Here is a 16,154-nt window from a genome sequence, read left to right as displayed (position 1 = left end):
CAGAATTGAGAAATGGTAGAACTGGAACTCCAAGAGCACTGGTCACATTACAGCAGCCAGCCCACTGTGTCTAAAAGTTGTAGCCCAGCCTATTTGTCCATAATGTTGGGATTAAAATTCTCGTGATAAACTGACTGAATTCATTTTGTTTAGATAGCTGAGAAGCTTACATTATCCTCAGTGTACATGTCACCTTTCCTGGAAAGCCCACCTTGATTAGACTAGACTGATTAGGATTCTCACTTACAAACTCTCGCAATTACTACCATAATAAGTTACCCACTTTGTAACAATCTATTTTAAATAAGCATACGCTTCTAAAATTTCATGGGGCTAATTGTCTTGACTGCTGTGTTTCTACTCTCCCTATGTATCACTGGCTCAAATGAGCAGGTCTTACTGATTCTTCAAACATGCCAGGCCTGTCTATTTATCGTAGGGCCTCTACAGAGTCCCCTCTGCTTGGCATGTTCTTTTCCTAAGAGCCAGTGGTTTGGGCTCCTTCTCTGCTCTCTGCACAATACCAACTCCCAAGAAAAGCTTTTTGTCACCATTCTAGTTAGATATTTTGCACCTCGATTTATGTGCTTCATAAAATGTAGCATTATTTGACATGATTCTGTTGATCTATCTATGCTTTGTTTTTAAATTCCCTGAGAGCAGGCATTTAATCTGTCTTGTTTACCACTTTCATCTCAGCACCTCAATGGTTCCTGTCAACTACTGTATACAAATTATATATTTAATGAATGAATGAATGGAAGAATGAATTGATGAATTCTTAGGTTTGGATGTGCTAGTTGATTTTGTTAGTACACGTAGAAACAAATACATAACTATTTTTTAAATTGTGTTTATATCTCACCTAAAAGAGTCCTGTGTACTCCACTTTGGAAAGCACAAATTAATCATTAGGTAATTATTCCTTAATATCTTTCTTCCTTGGAAATATATCATAAATTTCATGTGAATATATTCTCTTCACTTCTGTATTCATAGTGCCCACCACTGTGCCTGGCCCATGCCAGGTACTGGGTAAGAATGGGTTTAATAAATTAGTATTTGCCTATATATGTGAATAGTATATGTTTGTACTGTGTGGCCATACACACACACACACACACACATACACACACACACACACATACATATATAAATTTGTTTTCTTGGCCAGATGTGGTGGCTTATGCCTGTAATCCCAGCATTTTGGGAGGTTGGGGTGGCCAGATCACCTGAGGTCAAGAGTTCGAGACCAGCCTGTCCAACATGGTGAAATCCTGTCTCTACTAAAAACACAAAAAAATAGCTGGGCGTGGTGGCACACACCTGTAATCTCAGCTACTTGGGAGGCTGAGGCAGGAGAATTGCTTGAACCCAGGAGAGGGAGGCTGCATTAAGCCAAGATCGCACCACTGCAGTCCAGCCTGGGTGACAGAGTGAGACCCTGTATCAAAAAAATAAAACAAAATTAAAAATAAATTTATTTTCTTATTAATACGGAGATGTTTGCTTATCCCCCAGATCTGTTTGGGTGTAAACTAACCATGTTTTTTTCTCACATTTACAGGATTATACCTTGACAATGTACTTTCAACAAGCCTGGAGAGATAAGAGGCTGTCCTATAATGTAATACCTTTAAACTTGACTCTGGACAACAGAGTGGCAGACCAGCTCTGGGTGCCTGATACCTATTTCCTGAACGATAAGAAGTCATTTGTGCACGGAGTGACTGTTAAGAACCGCATGATCCGCCTGCATCCTGATGGCACCGTCCTTTATGGACTCAGGTCTGTTGTCCCCAATTCAAAATATAACTTTTGCTGAACAAAATAGCTGTCACTTTTCACTGGATGGAAGTATTGTGCTATTTTCCTTACTCTTTCTTCAGTTCTACTAAGAAACAGCTAAGCCTCCTATCCACTAGACATTCAAGAGCTTAAGGTAGCATGCTTACAAAGGGACTTAACTCCAACTAAGACTGCGCTTTTCTGAATTATCTTCCAATATCAGCTGCTGATCCTAAAGCTGCTTTCTTTAAGGAGTAGGGATAAACAATATCAAAATAGCTGAGACACAGGGCTTCTTTAAAATGCAAAAACATGGTGAATGCCAAATAATTGTTTGAATGTGGGAGACGCTGTGTTTTAGAAATTGCTTCTGAGCTGCCTGAACGGGATCATGCTCCTCTGATGATGAGAAAGCTTATTGTGACCTCTTACCTTCCAAGGAGCAATCAGACTTGCAAATAAATAAAGTAGTCATCTCATGTTTATTGATAGGAAATTTATACTCAAATATCCCTCTATGTCAGGAGATACTTGTGATACTCTGATATTTGGGTGAGGATAATTTGTAGAATAAGATCGCTTTTCTTTTAAAGTTTATTCTGTACTGAAAGCATGTTTTCATATTAAAAGATGGTTTTCTAGAAAAAAAAAGGAGAAAATACAACTTTTTCTGAAAACACTATAATATAAAGAATTCTCTTCATTAGAGTGGAAGAAATTCTAAACTCAGATTTTCAGTTGCATAATTTATTCTGTGTTACATGAATATGTGGTTACCTTCTCATAATGGTGATAATAATAACATTAATATTCATTTATTGAACCCTTGCTATGGGTCAGACATTGAGCTAAGTGCTTTCATGCGTTATTCTAGTAAACCCTTACAACAGCCTCATACATTAGGAACTGCTATTGTCTTTATTTTCAAATGAAGAAACAGAGGCTGATGCAATTTGCCAAAGATTGCAAAGAAAGTAATCTCTGGAGAGGGTACATGAACCCTGTTCCAAGTTCAGAGCCAGAGCCCTCAACGGGATGCCTCCAATCCCACATATTTCTTGTCTATTCTATTTCATTTTTATTTTCTGCTATATTCAGTACTCCTGACTGATACATCATCTCAGATCCTAAGATTCAGCTCTTTTGTTTATGACATTTGTAGAGAAAAAGGCATTTGGCCTTCAAGGGAGGGAGGGATGAGAAAGGCAGAACGAGAGCACATTTGTACTCCGTGGCAAGCACTGGTGGTAGAGAAATGAGTTAGATACAGGCACTGCTCACATACATGCCTCAGAAAAGAAGGAAATAGAGAGAGAATGTAAGTTGACTGGTAAAGTTTGAAAAGATTCTACTGAAGTGGTGGACTTCGAAAGTACTAATGGAAAGAATTGTGTTCAGCAGATACATGATACTAAAATTATTACTTGGAATCAACTACAAAACATACCGTATCAGAGAGGCCTTGATGAGAGGGTGACCATGTGTGCAGTGGAGAACAGGGAATGAAAGAAGGTTGTAGTTTAACATTTTTAAAAAGTTAAGCATGGAGGGAGGTAAGAATCTAGAAGAAGGCAGGAGACTTAGAAATGATAAGTTACCCAGAGCAGACCCAGAGCTGGATGCATTTTGTCCATCATATCACTTCATCTTCACAAGAATAATGCAAAAATCACCCTGTGCTCTTCCTGTTTCTCCAGAATACCTATTTTTAGGGCACAGGACGTGTCATATTCTCCTTTGTATACCCAATACTGACTAAGCACTAAGCACCTACACTGTAAATAGCAATGCAGTAAAGGTTGAGGATGAATTCATAAATGCATGTAGGCAAAGTTGAGTGGACAGGAAAATCAACAATCAGAATGCCTTTAGAATCGAGAGGAAAAGGGGGCCAGGCACGGTGGCTCACGCCTGTATTTCCCAGAACTTTGGGAGGCCGAAGCGGGCGGATCACAAGGTCAGGAGATTGAGACCATCCTGACTAACACGGTGAAACCCCGTCTCTACTAAAAACACAAAAAAATTAGCCAGGCGTGGTGGCAGGGGTCTGTAGTCCCAGATACTCGAGAGGCTGAAGCAGGAGAATGGCGTGAACCCGGGAGGAGGAGCTTGCAGTGAGCCGAGATCGCGCCACTGCACTCCAGTCTGGGCGACAGAGTGAGACTCCGTCTCAAAAAAAAAAAAAAAAAAAAAAAGAATTGAGAGGGAAAAAGGGTAAATCAATATTATAGATGATGAATTGGTTCTTTATATCATTAAGTCATTAATCAAACAAAACTGATGACAAGTTATTCTTATCATTAAGATCACCTGGACACTATTGCTGTACCTTTAACTCATGACATTGGGAAATCATCATTCTCCCATTCCCACTTCCATCAAAGGCTATAAAAAAATATGCAGGCTCCTGAACACGTCTAACATGCATAGAATTAACGCCTCCCCAAGGAGAGGACTCATGAATGGTGATTGTTCTCTCAGCTGTATTGTTAATTGTGAAGGGGAGATTAATAAGAACTTTCATCAGAAATATATAGATGTCCCGTTCCAGTTTTAATGGGCAAATAGTAGAACAATTTGTTCCTTAGAGAGAAATTTAATGCATATCAGATCTTTCTCAACTCAAGGAGGTTCATTTGCAATAGATAAGTAAAAGGAATTCAGTTAAAGTTAGCTATTTTTCTATTTAATTTCTAGCTCTATTTTATATAGTGCTAAAATATATTATTCTATTGTTACAGTTGATTCTACAATACTTAGCCCCTCCTGCTACTTACCCACCCCCAGCCAGTAATTTTCTATTGCTGATACTGTAGTAAGAAGTTTATTTTGTGTCTGTATTCCATAGGGCTGCATTGAAACGACACTTAAAATAGTAATAATATTAATAATATTAGTATCGGTAGCTAGTACTCATTAAGAGACTTAGCATGTACTTGTCACTGTTACACAGAACTTTGTAAAAAAGTTACACAGAACTTTGCATATATTATCTTATTAATATTAACTTTAGCCCTGCAAAATGGGTACCATCATTTTCTCCATCTTACATGAAGAAATGAAGAAAGTTGCTGACAAAATTACACAGCTGCTATACAGAAGAGCTTAGTTATCTGAAGGCAAAGACGTTGATCTTCACTATTCTGTCCTGCTTCTTAGGTACTGGCAAGATGGAAATAAAGAATAGTAGGAATCACCTGAGAGCATACAGGGAACAAAAAAGATAAAAAAGTGTTTAGATGGAAACAACTTTTATTAGTCCATAAGTACAGGCTTTATTCTGGATTGATAAAAATAAGGCCCTAGTGAACAACCTGCCTGAGTCTTCTGTGAAAGGTGCATTATTCAGTCCTGTGGTTCACACCGGTTCCAGTTTAGTAGGGAATTTTGCTGTTAGGATTTCTGAGGCACAGGCAAGATCTTTGTAAAGAATTTGGCACTGGTAAAGTTTACTAGTCTGGGTAAGATGTATTGAAGGGCAACCACGTAGACCTGGATATGGGAAGCTGGCACAGGAAACACTTTAAATATCAAGGCAGTGACCAAGAAATTGGGTAGAACTAAGCCTGTAAGCTAAATGTCTTGTGAGTTTAAGGCAAAATTTAAGGGCTTAAACTTCTTTCCCATTAAGACAAATGAAGATTGGTGGGGAAGGTTAAAGGAAGGACCGTCATTTACACCATCTGAGTAAGCTTCTTTCATAGGATTTTCTTCAGTGAAATCTTCAGATATTAAAACATAATAAAGATAGAGAAAGCAGTATTGCAAAATATCAATGCTTATTGAATTTAATGGTAGGTATGTAAGTGTTCATTGTGTTGTTTTTTCAACTTGTCTGTTTGAATGTTTTCATAATAAAATTTGGGGCTGGGCATGGTGGCCCATGCCTGCAATGTCAGCACTTTGGGAGGCTGAGGTGGGCAGATTGCTTGACCTCAGGAGTTCAGGACCAGCCTGGGCAAAATAGCAAAACTCTGTCTCTACAAAACATATAAAAATTAGCTGGGCATGGTGGCATGTGCCTGTAGTGCCTGCCTCTCTGGAGGAGGCTGAGGTGGGAGGATGGCTTGAGCCCAGGAGGTGGATGTTGCAATGAGCGTATTTATACCACTGCACTCCAGCCTGGATGACAGAGCCATACCCTGTCTCAAAACACAAAAAAAATGGAGAACAAAATTTCATGTTTCAGAGGCCTCGGGACCTTTGGTTCTATTATCTGGGAAATACCACTCAACATTTACAAGGTCTGCAGTCATGGGATGATAGTTCCCATCTCTCATGTGTAGCAAATCTTCTATGAACACATCCTTTTAGTACCTGTGTCAGAAGAGGGGGTCGTCTCATCTCAGAGGATGTGTGGCTCAGTGGGTGAGATCCATGATCCATGATCACGGATAGCCAGGCTAAGCCATTATCCAGAGAGCGGTGCTCAAAGCTCTTCAACCAGAACCTTGCTACCACTCTTGTCAAATTTTCATTCTGCAGAAGCATGCCCACTGCTTCTGATGGCGCACAACATGAACTCTAAGTCTGCTCATGCTCATATTTTGTGCTTGGTGAGCAAGAAATTTAAGCATGCACACCAGCTGCTCAACAAACTTGCATTAAGGTACAGTGGTCTTGGGGATTTCAGGAGACGAGATGAGGATTTAGAAATATGGACCCTTTTTTATGGACTAAGTTCTAACTGTTTTCATTCTGATTGGATCTCTGTTTTCCCATCTCTAAAAGCACAGGATTGCAGCATATCCTAGTTATTCCACTGCTTTTCAGTATGAAAATCATTCCAGGGGCTCTGAGAACAGATTTCTAATGCTATGCAGATAGATAAATGGACCCAAATGGGGAATCCAACCAATTTCCTTAACAAAGAATAATGATAATGGAAGTTGGGTTTTAATTTGGACTTTTGTCAGTGGCTTCTCATTGAACCTTAAGCATATTTCCAGGTTTTATTGTCGTCATTCATAGGAAGATGGGTGAATTAGATGCTATCAATATTTTCACTACCCAGTCATTATTTGAGTCAATGATTAATCAATGTAAATTAATGTATAATCTATGAGAATAAAAAATGAAATCATATAGTTGGAGTAGCACAGTAACTGGTGGATAGTAAGTGCTCAGTACTTCTTAATATTTAATAAATAAATGGAAGCATGGATGGGAAATTATATAATTTTACCCTAGTTATCTTTTCATTGTTCTGTGAAGTAAGACACTAGTTTCTTTGTGTAGAATAAAAAGAGTGGGACTGAGCAAGCACATTGAAAGGAATGGGAAAGGCCTAGGCCAGGCATGCCTAGAATGCAAAGAAAACTGCTGAAGAAAATTCAAAGGACTGTCAAACAGTGTTGAGGACACAAACTTATAGTGGAGCCAGGTACCTCCAGCCATTGCATTTGACAGCTTGAGATCACGACTAAGGAAATTAGATGCCTGGCATGGGACCCAGGTGATGACAACTCTTAAATAAGACCCCCAATCCCCAAGCCAGGTGCCTCAGTTGTAGCATGCCTTCAATAATTTTCATTTAATAACGTGTTGTATGGTTCTCCCTAAACCCAGTCTCTCCTTTTCGTCTCATCATGTCTTATCACTCTTCCCTTTTCTCAACTTTATTTGAAGAGCTTCAGGAATAATTAAGTTATAAATAGTGCTTATTTTTTTTATTTTTATTATTATTTTTTTTGTGTGTGAATCTCACTCTGTCTCCAAGGCTGGAGAGCAGTGGTGCAATCTCGGCTCAGTGCAACCTCTGCCTCCCATGTTCAAGCAATTTTCCTGCCCCAGCCTCCTGAGTAACTAGGATTACAGGTGCTCGCTGCCACATCTGGCTAATTATTTGTATTTTTAGTAGAGACGGGGTTTCAACATGTTGGCCAGGCAGGTCTTCAACTCCTGACATCAAATGATCTGCCCACCTCGACCTCCCAATGTGCTAGGATTACAGGAATGAGCCACTATGCTTGGCCAAGTGCTTTTTTCTAAAAAAAAGACTTAAAATGGCAGTTTGTGATCAAAGAATATTGAAAGCCTTGAATACAAAATTCTCACTGTCTCAGTTGATTTGGGCTGCTATAATAAAATACCATAAACTGGGAGGCTTTGTAAACAGCAGAAACTTATTTCTCACAGTTCTGCAGCCTGGGAAGTGCAAAATGAAGTCACTAGCAGATTTGGTGTCTGATGAGGTCCTGTTTCCTTATTCATAGATGATACCTTCTCACTGTGTCCTCACCAGGTGAAAGCGGCAGAACAAACTATGGGCACCAATCCTGTTAGAGCCTGCCCTCAGGACCTAATCATTTCCCCAAAGGCTCTACCTCCCACTACCATTACATTGGAAATTAGGTTCAACTCATGAATTTGTGGGACACAGACATTCACAATATACCACTCACCTTCACTCTTGGTCACTGTTGATAACTCAGGACAATCCGATTATAAAATTAAATACATCCTGTAATTTACCAAACTATTTAGAGATTTCCATCAAGAGATATGGCTAGATGTGAAGAAGAATGTTTTCTTGGGAGTGGGTTAGCTGTAGACGTGATAACAAAAGACGTTCCGGTTGACTAGGCAGAAAAAATCCTATCAATTTAAAAAGCAGATATTTAAAGCAGACTGAAATATACTCTATTCCAAAATAACATTGGCCCAATTAGATCATTTTCAGAATAGTTTAAAGAAAAATGATATAGGAAATACAGAATTTTTGTGTGAGTGTGAGACAGTGTCTCACTCTGTCACCCAGGCTAAAGCACAGTAATGCAATCTCGACTTGCAGCAACCTCCGATTCCCAGGTGCAAGTAATTCTCCCACCTCAGCCTCCTGAGTAGCTGGACCTACAGGCACGTGCCATCACACTTGGGTATTTCTTGTATCATTTTTGTAGAGGTGGGGTTTCTCCTTGTTGCTCAGGCTGTTCTTGAACTCCTGGGCTCAAGCCATCCACCTGCCTTGGCCTCCCAAAGTGCTAGGATTGCAGGTCTGAGCCTCTGTGCTTGGCCTGGAAATTTTTTAAAATAATTATTTTAGGTTCAGGAGGTACAAGTGCAGGTTTGTATACTTGAGGTATTTTGCATAATGCTGGGATTTGGGCTTCTGTGGAGCCCATCACTCAAATATTAAATAGGAAGCAGAATTCTATCAGTGAACTCAGCTGAAGCTCAAGCAGGTAAAAATCAGATTTAATCTGGTGTTGACATGCTCATCGTAAAGAAGGTCACATAGATATAATTCAGACTATTATTCACTTAAAATAGGATATTTATTGGGTTTCAAAAACTAATGAATAATTACAATGGACAAGAAATCAGAAGACCTGCATTCTTGTCCAAAATTAATGATTCTTCTGATCACTCATTTAAATGATTGCTAAATGTTTATTCTAGCTCCCCAAAGCCCATTAATTCTGTGACTTTGCTAGTGTATGACATATCCTTTTAGCACTTCCATCTCATTATGCATAAAACAGTATTTAAAATATTTCAATTGCTCCAGAAACTATTTATCTCCTTGAAGAAAACCCTGATTTATTAAGCAATCGAAAACATCATAACATTCAGGTACACAAAAGAGCAGTCAACTTGAATTATCAATTGATGTCATCTTTTTGTGAGCATAACAGTGCGCATTTTCATTTAAACTTAGAATCTAAATCTAAATTGGCTCTATTTATTTATGCCAAGTCATTAATATTACATCATACTTTATCACATTGAAAACTCTTCAACAAACACAGTAAAATACTTGTTGAATCATGAAATAATACATGTTTCTTATTGACTATTTAGAAAATATAGTTCTTATGAAAATAAAATTACTCCAATCCTACCACACAGAAATAACCACCACCTTGGTCTTGCTGTATATGCCTTTCAAGTATTTTTCTTTTAAAAAAGTATATATGGCCGGGCGTGGTGGCTCAAGCCTGTAATCCCAGCACTTTGGGAGGCCGAGGCGGGCGGATCACAAGGTCAGGAGATCGAGACCACAGTGAAACCCCGTCTCTACTAAAAATACAAAAAATTAGCCGGGCGCAATGGCGGGCGCCTGTAGTCCCAGCTACTCAGGAGGCTGAGGCAGGAGAATGGCGTGAACCCAGGAGGCGGAGCTTGCAGTGAGCCGAGATCGCGCCACTGCACTCCAGCCTGGGCAACACCGTGAGACTCCGTCTCAAAAAAAAATAAAATAAAATAAAAATAAAAAATAAAAAAGTATATATATATAGTTTATTATAAAAACATTCATCTTATATATACAATTCTGTATCTTTTAAAATTAACAATGAATGTGTAGTAAGCATGTTTGTCACGTCAATAAAACCCTCCTCACCATCATTCTTCAACCATGATAGGATATTTAAAATATATTTCTTGACCCAATATAGGATATGGCTTATGGTTTTGACATAAGCTGAAATATTTGGTTGTGGCTGCCAAATGCAGGACTATTATTTAAAATTTACTTTGTGTTTTAATGAGAAATAGGCAAAATTATTTGTGACACATTTATAATCTTATAGTTGTACGGTTGTAATTTGTAGTCTCATTAGTTGATGAAGTAGCTCAGGGTATATACTCCTACCAATTTTATTAGGACAGTTCTTATGGAAGGAATGCCTTTCTTATGTTCTCAGTTGTAGCTGACCCATCTAAAAATCATTTTTTGTCTTTTTGCATAAGGGAGGAGGCCTTAATTTCACATGAGTACACACCTCCCATGTGGAACATTAGATCAGAAACTTGTCACTTCTGATTAAATGTTCACATTCTTAAAGAAAGATTCAGCAGGAAGCAGAAGGTAATTCAACCACCTCCTGCTTTGTATGTTCTGTCATTGGGAAATGGCAAAGGATAATGTTAGTCTGTAATGAATTTAGACAGGCAGGATTTTATTAATGTTATCGTCTTCCTCTACCCTGAAAGTTTTACCACAGGATGACTGAGTAGTCATCTCACACTGAAATACATTTTATCAAACTTTAATATATCAATTTTTAACTTGGATTTCCTAATTCATTTTCATAGAGATATTGAGTGACTATATTTTGTCAAGCAGAACAAAAGAGATTTCATTAAGAATGTAAGTCCTTCTGGCCAGAATGTGAGAACCTATTGTCTAAATTTTCCCAGTCTTCAAAGCACCTGTCTCTACTTGTATGTGAAAAAAATGCATATGATGAACTGTTACAGAATGCAACCTCTTTAACGAGTTGCAATTACTTTTTTAAAAAAGATCTTCTCCATAATTGTCCTATAAGATTAAAAATAAATATATTTAGAATTAATTTCTGATATATTCAAGTTCACTTCCTTTTTTTTTTATAGCAAGGGAAAGGGAGGTTCAGAGTGGGAAGTAATTGTGTCTAACATCCTAGAGACAAAGGCAAACCACAGAGCAGAATCCCAAACTCCTAACTCTTAGCCCAGGGCTTGTTATTATTGTTGCTACTGCTACTGCTGCAGTTATTTAGTTACTTGGAATCGTCCTTGTCTGAGTGATGTTAGATAATCATTTAAATCCAAGTCAACAATAGCAGGATCAGAAATGCATCATTCTTCAGCCTTAGAAATGGAGAGACTTGTATTCAGCAACCCTAGAACATAATCCAGGGCTCATTTTGTTGCAATCTTTTACTAGATTTTTAAATAAAAAACACTTAAAGAGGAAAAGCAAGTTTGTCTCTTTTCTTTTTTTACTAAAATATTTCTGACCCATCATTTTTCTGGTAGCCAGTGGATCTCCTTGACTGTTGGCTACACGGGTCCGTAGTTGTTCTCACATCTGTCGATTTCAGTGGAATGAAAGTCGGCTGTGGCAGCACTGAAACCAAAGTTGTGGAGGGGATTGTGCAGGAAAGAGCAATGGTTGGAGACTCCAGAGGTTTTGAAGTAGGGAAGAAGTCAGCTGCGCTTCCAAGAAAGGTAGGGATTTTATATTGCAGGCCTGAAGAATGTACAGTAGTGTTATTGAAGTAGACCTTGTCTGCAAAGAGGAGAATTATTGAAATCCATTGAGGACATTTTATTAATGGGCTTTTGAAAATATCTATATATAGCATTGTTATACATAGTACATTCAAAGGTAGTACTTGCATATTCCTGATTTCATTAGGAGTGAACCCTCTGAGTCACCAGAATACTGTTAACATGGAAAGAAGCCAGGTCTTCATTTTATCCTTTTTTTTTTTTTTTTTTTGAGCAAAGTATTTCCCAGTAGATGTTTAAAATTGTTGCTTGTGTGTGTGTGTGTGTGTGTGTGTTTGTGTATCTTCATTTGTAGGTATAGGTGTATATATATCTATATGTCTGTAGATATGTTTGTATATATATGTGTGTCTATGTGTATTTGTAGTACACACACCCATAAGGGCACGGTTTTGTCATTTGTCTAACATTTAGATTGAAAAACAATAATCGGCCGGTCACGGTGGCTCAAGCCTGTAATCCCAGCACTTTGGGAGGCCGAGACGGGCGGATCCCGAGGTCAGGAGATCGAGACCATCCTGGCTAACACGGTGAAACCCCGTCTCTACTAAAAAATACAAAAAACTAGCCGGGCGAGGTGGCAGGCCCCTGTAGTCCTAGCTACTCGGGGGGCTGAGGCAGGAGAATGGCGTAAACCCGGGAGGCGGAGCTTGCAGTGAGCTGAGATCGGGCCACTGCACTCCAGCCTGGGCGACAGAGCGAGACTCGGTCTCAAAAAAAAAAAAAAACAGAAGAGACTTCCAAAATTCTTGAAGTAATGCAGATTGTTCTCAGCGTTGGTTTAATGATTAAGTTTTCTCTGATTACATTTGGAGTAACTTTTGCATCACTTTGATTTCATGAAATCAGTAAATTTTGTTGGCAGCTTTTGCTGGCACCTTACTTGGCAAATGGGAAAAATACAGAGTTAGACTAGTATAATGAGTTCACTTAAAGCAGAGTTTTAATTAGATCAAGACATTCAAAGCAAATGCAAATGAATACTTGAATCAGTGGTTGTAGTAGTACCTTTACTGGGTACTTTTATATGTCGAGCCCTGAATTATCTCATTTACATCAAAGAAGTTTGTGAAGCAAGCGACTGTTATGTCCATTTTATAGTTGAGGAAACTGAGACTTTGGGGGAATAAGTAACTTGCTAATGAGTTTCAGGGCTCAGATTGAACTTAAAGCCCATAATCTCAGTCACTTCCTCAAAGTCTGAAAGAATGCAATCTTCGTCCAAGTAAGTGAATGCAAGACTCTTGAGAAAGCAGGTGCTGAAAGTGTTGATGGATAGAGAAGACTCAAGAGTCTAGATTTCCAAGGTCCCTTAAAAAGAGTGAGTAGTCATTCATCTCCCCTCTAGAGAGACGACTTAGTCATCATTCAGTAATGGATGAATATAACTCAATTAGTTTTAAACAACATTCCACAATGTGGACCGTTGCACTGTTTCTGGCTGGCCCATTGTTTTTCTTATAAATACAGCACATAAAGTATGTTCCTCAAGTGTAACTTAATATGATCATTCCTTTTATCTATTATTCTTAAAAGGGTTTCCCTTATGCAACTACTTACACATATAAGTTCATTTTGTTACACTTTTCTGAACGACCAAGTCCAAGTAAAAGCTACATGCAATATAGTTTGTAATTTGAGGTATAGAGGTTTTGAAAATCTGTTCTATTTCACAGTTATACAGCTATTTGTTAAGTTTCAAAAAAACTCCAGATTAGGGAAAACTGACTATTGAAAGATTAGATTACGCCTCAGTTTAATTAGCCAAAGACACAAAACTTTATTGGAAGTTAGGAGGCCACGCAAAGTGGTCTGCAGGGAAATATCTCTGCATGACTTTTAAGGCTCCCAGAGACTCTGAAGACCACCAGAGAATCATCCTGCCCACAGGTTTTCTGCTAGATTGAAGATACAGGGTCTCACTCTGGTCTGGTGTTCTCATAGTTCAGGGCAGCTTCGAACTCCTGGGCTCTAGCAAACTTCCCTCCTCAGCCTCCCGAGTAGCTGGGACTACAGGTGCACACCACTACATCTGGCTAATTTTTAAACTTTTAATACAGACAGGGTCTCACTATGTTCCCAGGCTGGTCTTGAACTCCTGTTTGCAGCGATCTTCCTGTCTCAGCCTCCCAAAGTGCTGGGATTACAGGTGTGAGCGACTATTCCTCTGTCCAAGAAATTTAATTCTTACTTTGTAACTCAGGAAGAAATTACCCAAATAACCTCTACACTTTAATTTCAAGGCTGCACAAACATCATTATCCCTTTGAATTTCTTGATTCTACCTTGAGCATCAATAATCATTCTAAAGGGGAAATCAGAGAGTACTAAACCAATAGCTATTCTCTAACTGTCAAGCAACTAGAAAAGTACATCTTGCTACCAGAATATTGGGAAAGATCCCAAAGTACATGAAGAAAATCTACACTTATTTTCTAGAATAAGTACCAGGAGTTTCAGACTTATTTCCCATGGGGAGAAAAAAGTAGGTAGAAGCTTAAAAAATTGCACAACCTATGGAAGTTACTACCAAAAATGTTTGTTAAAAGACTTTTGGTAAATGTTTTAATCACGTGCTTTGCTAATGGATGTTAAGGGAAGATTTCTACCTCATTCCTATGTCTTTATTTTGGAGGTCACATATAAAGCAAGCCTTTCCTTGAAAAACCAAACCAGTGTAATAGGTTAATGACTCAAATCACATTCACCACATTACAAAATGCTCAAGCTATTTTACTTCTCAGAAGTAGCTCATTATCTGCACTCTTATGGACAGAATAAAAGGCAACACAATGCTAAATGGCCATAAATCCCTAGAGAAAGATGCTAATTCCATGTTGAATTGTTCCCACTAGCCATAATGGAGAAAATAATTAGGACTTTATATTTTAGCAGCTGTAACAGGCTGACAACTAAGAGAAACTATTGAAAAGACCAGGATAAAGACCAAATCTTCTGGCATAAAAATACTAGGAGGCATCTGTGCATTTTACATCATTGCATAATGAGACCAAACAACACAAAACTTAGAATAGCAGTATTGCAATGTGTTAAGAGTACGGGTTGGGGACCTGACTGCCTTGTTTCAATACCTTTAGCTGTGCTCTATCTTTCTAAGCTTCAGTTTCCTCATCAGTAAAATAGGGCTTAATTGTTCATGTCTTGTGGGATTACTCAGGGGATTAAGTTACAAAAAATGCTGATAAAGAATTTACTAAAGTGCCTGGCACATAAGTTGTTTGTAAAGATTAGTGGCTATTACTAGCATCACTGCTGGTACCAGCCTTGACCTTTTCTGTATTTTTCATCATGATGAGTGGGAGATGACTTTTTTTTTTTTGCAAGAGAAAATGGTGGTGGTAAATTCTTATTATGTATCAATACTGTGCCAGGCTTTGGAGATACAGGAAGATAAATGACACATCCAGTCTCTGTGACTCAAAAACTTGGAGGCTGGTGGGAGAAGAAAATATGTAACAGATGATGAGAGGTAGGATAGGCTAAGTAAGAGCCAAAATCTGGAGTCAAAGACATAGGGGTTGTTTTACTGGCCACGTGTCTTTTGTAAGTCAACTGACAACTCTCAATCCAAAATAATATTATCATTTAACTTACAGGAATTTGGTCAAAAGTAAATAATAAATCATTGCATTTTTAAAGAAAAGCGAACTGAAGCTTAGACAAATTCAGTAACTTGTTCAAAGGTGTACTAGTATACATGTCAAAGATGGGGATAGGTTCCAAGTCTGACTCCAAAGTCTGTGCCTTTCATGATGATTTAATGGGTTGAATGTGAAGAAATGACCCCATGCATGCAGTTGGAAGTGGCAGAGCAGACAGGGACATACTCAGAATTCTCTTAAGAGGAATAGCTGAATGCAGTTACTCACTGTGATTACCTAAATGTTAGGAATGTCTGTACAGTGTTCCAGAAAGAAGCCAGAAAAAATAATAATAAACTCTAATTTATGTTTAATAAAACAGGCACACTCCAGGAAAGTGAATCATTGAAACTTTAATTCATTTATCCATCAATCCATCCAATCAAGTCCTGAGTGAGCACCTCTTGTCACTCTAGGTGGAGGATAGAAGGTACAGGAGTGAATAAGCTACACATAATCCTTACTCTCTAAGCTTGTACTTGGAGAAGGAAAGATATAAACTACCAGCAAAAGAGATATTTAATGATAGCTATAAGGTTTACAAATTGTGATGAATTTAATTGTGGAAGTTTAACATAATAATATGATCAAGAGTGACTGGAGGAGAAAGTGGAATCCTACTTTAGGAGGTAACATTTGAATTGAAATGTTATCACTAAAGTTTGGTATTGATGATTTTGTCAAACTCTGTGAAATACTTGAAGA

At 38.3% G+C, this 16,154-nt stretch overlaps 1 protein-coding gene across 2 annotated transcripts in view; it reads left to right on the top strand.

Moving 5' to 3' along the window:
* Positions 1-16,154, top strand: part of GABRB2 (gamma-aminobutyric acid type A receptor subunit beta2) — a 263,966-nt gene that overhangs the window by 88,779 nt on the left and 159,033 nt on the right. For both annotated transcript variants that reach the window (XM_005558446.5, XM_005558444.5), the window contains exon 5: positions 1,568-1,788. In XM_005558446.5, coding sequence (XP_005558503.1) covers positions 1,568-1,788 — 221 coding nt within the window. The remainder of the gene's footprint in view (positions 1-1,567; positions 1,789-16,154) is intronic.

Source organism: Macaca fascicularis, chromosome 6, assembly GCF_037993035.2.
Source record: "Macaca fascicularis isolate 582-1 chromosome 6, T2T-MFA8v1.1".
In the NCBI taxonomy this organism is placed as follows: domain Eukaryota; kingdom Metazoa; phylum Chordata; class Mammalia; order Primates; family Cercopithecidae; genus Macaca; species Macaca fascicularis.
Note: the sequence above shows the minus strand (reverse complement) of the source record. Positions and strands in the feature narration are given on the sequence as shown.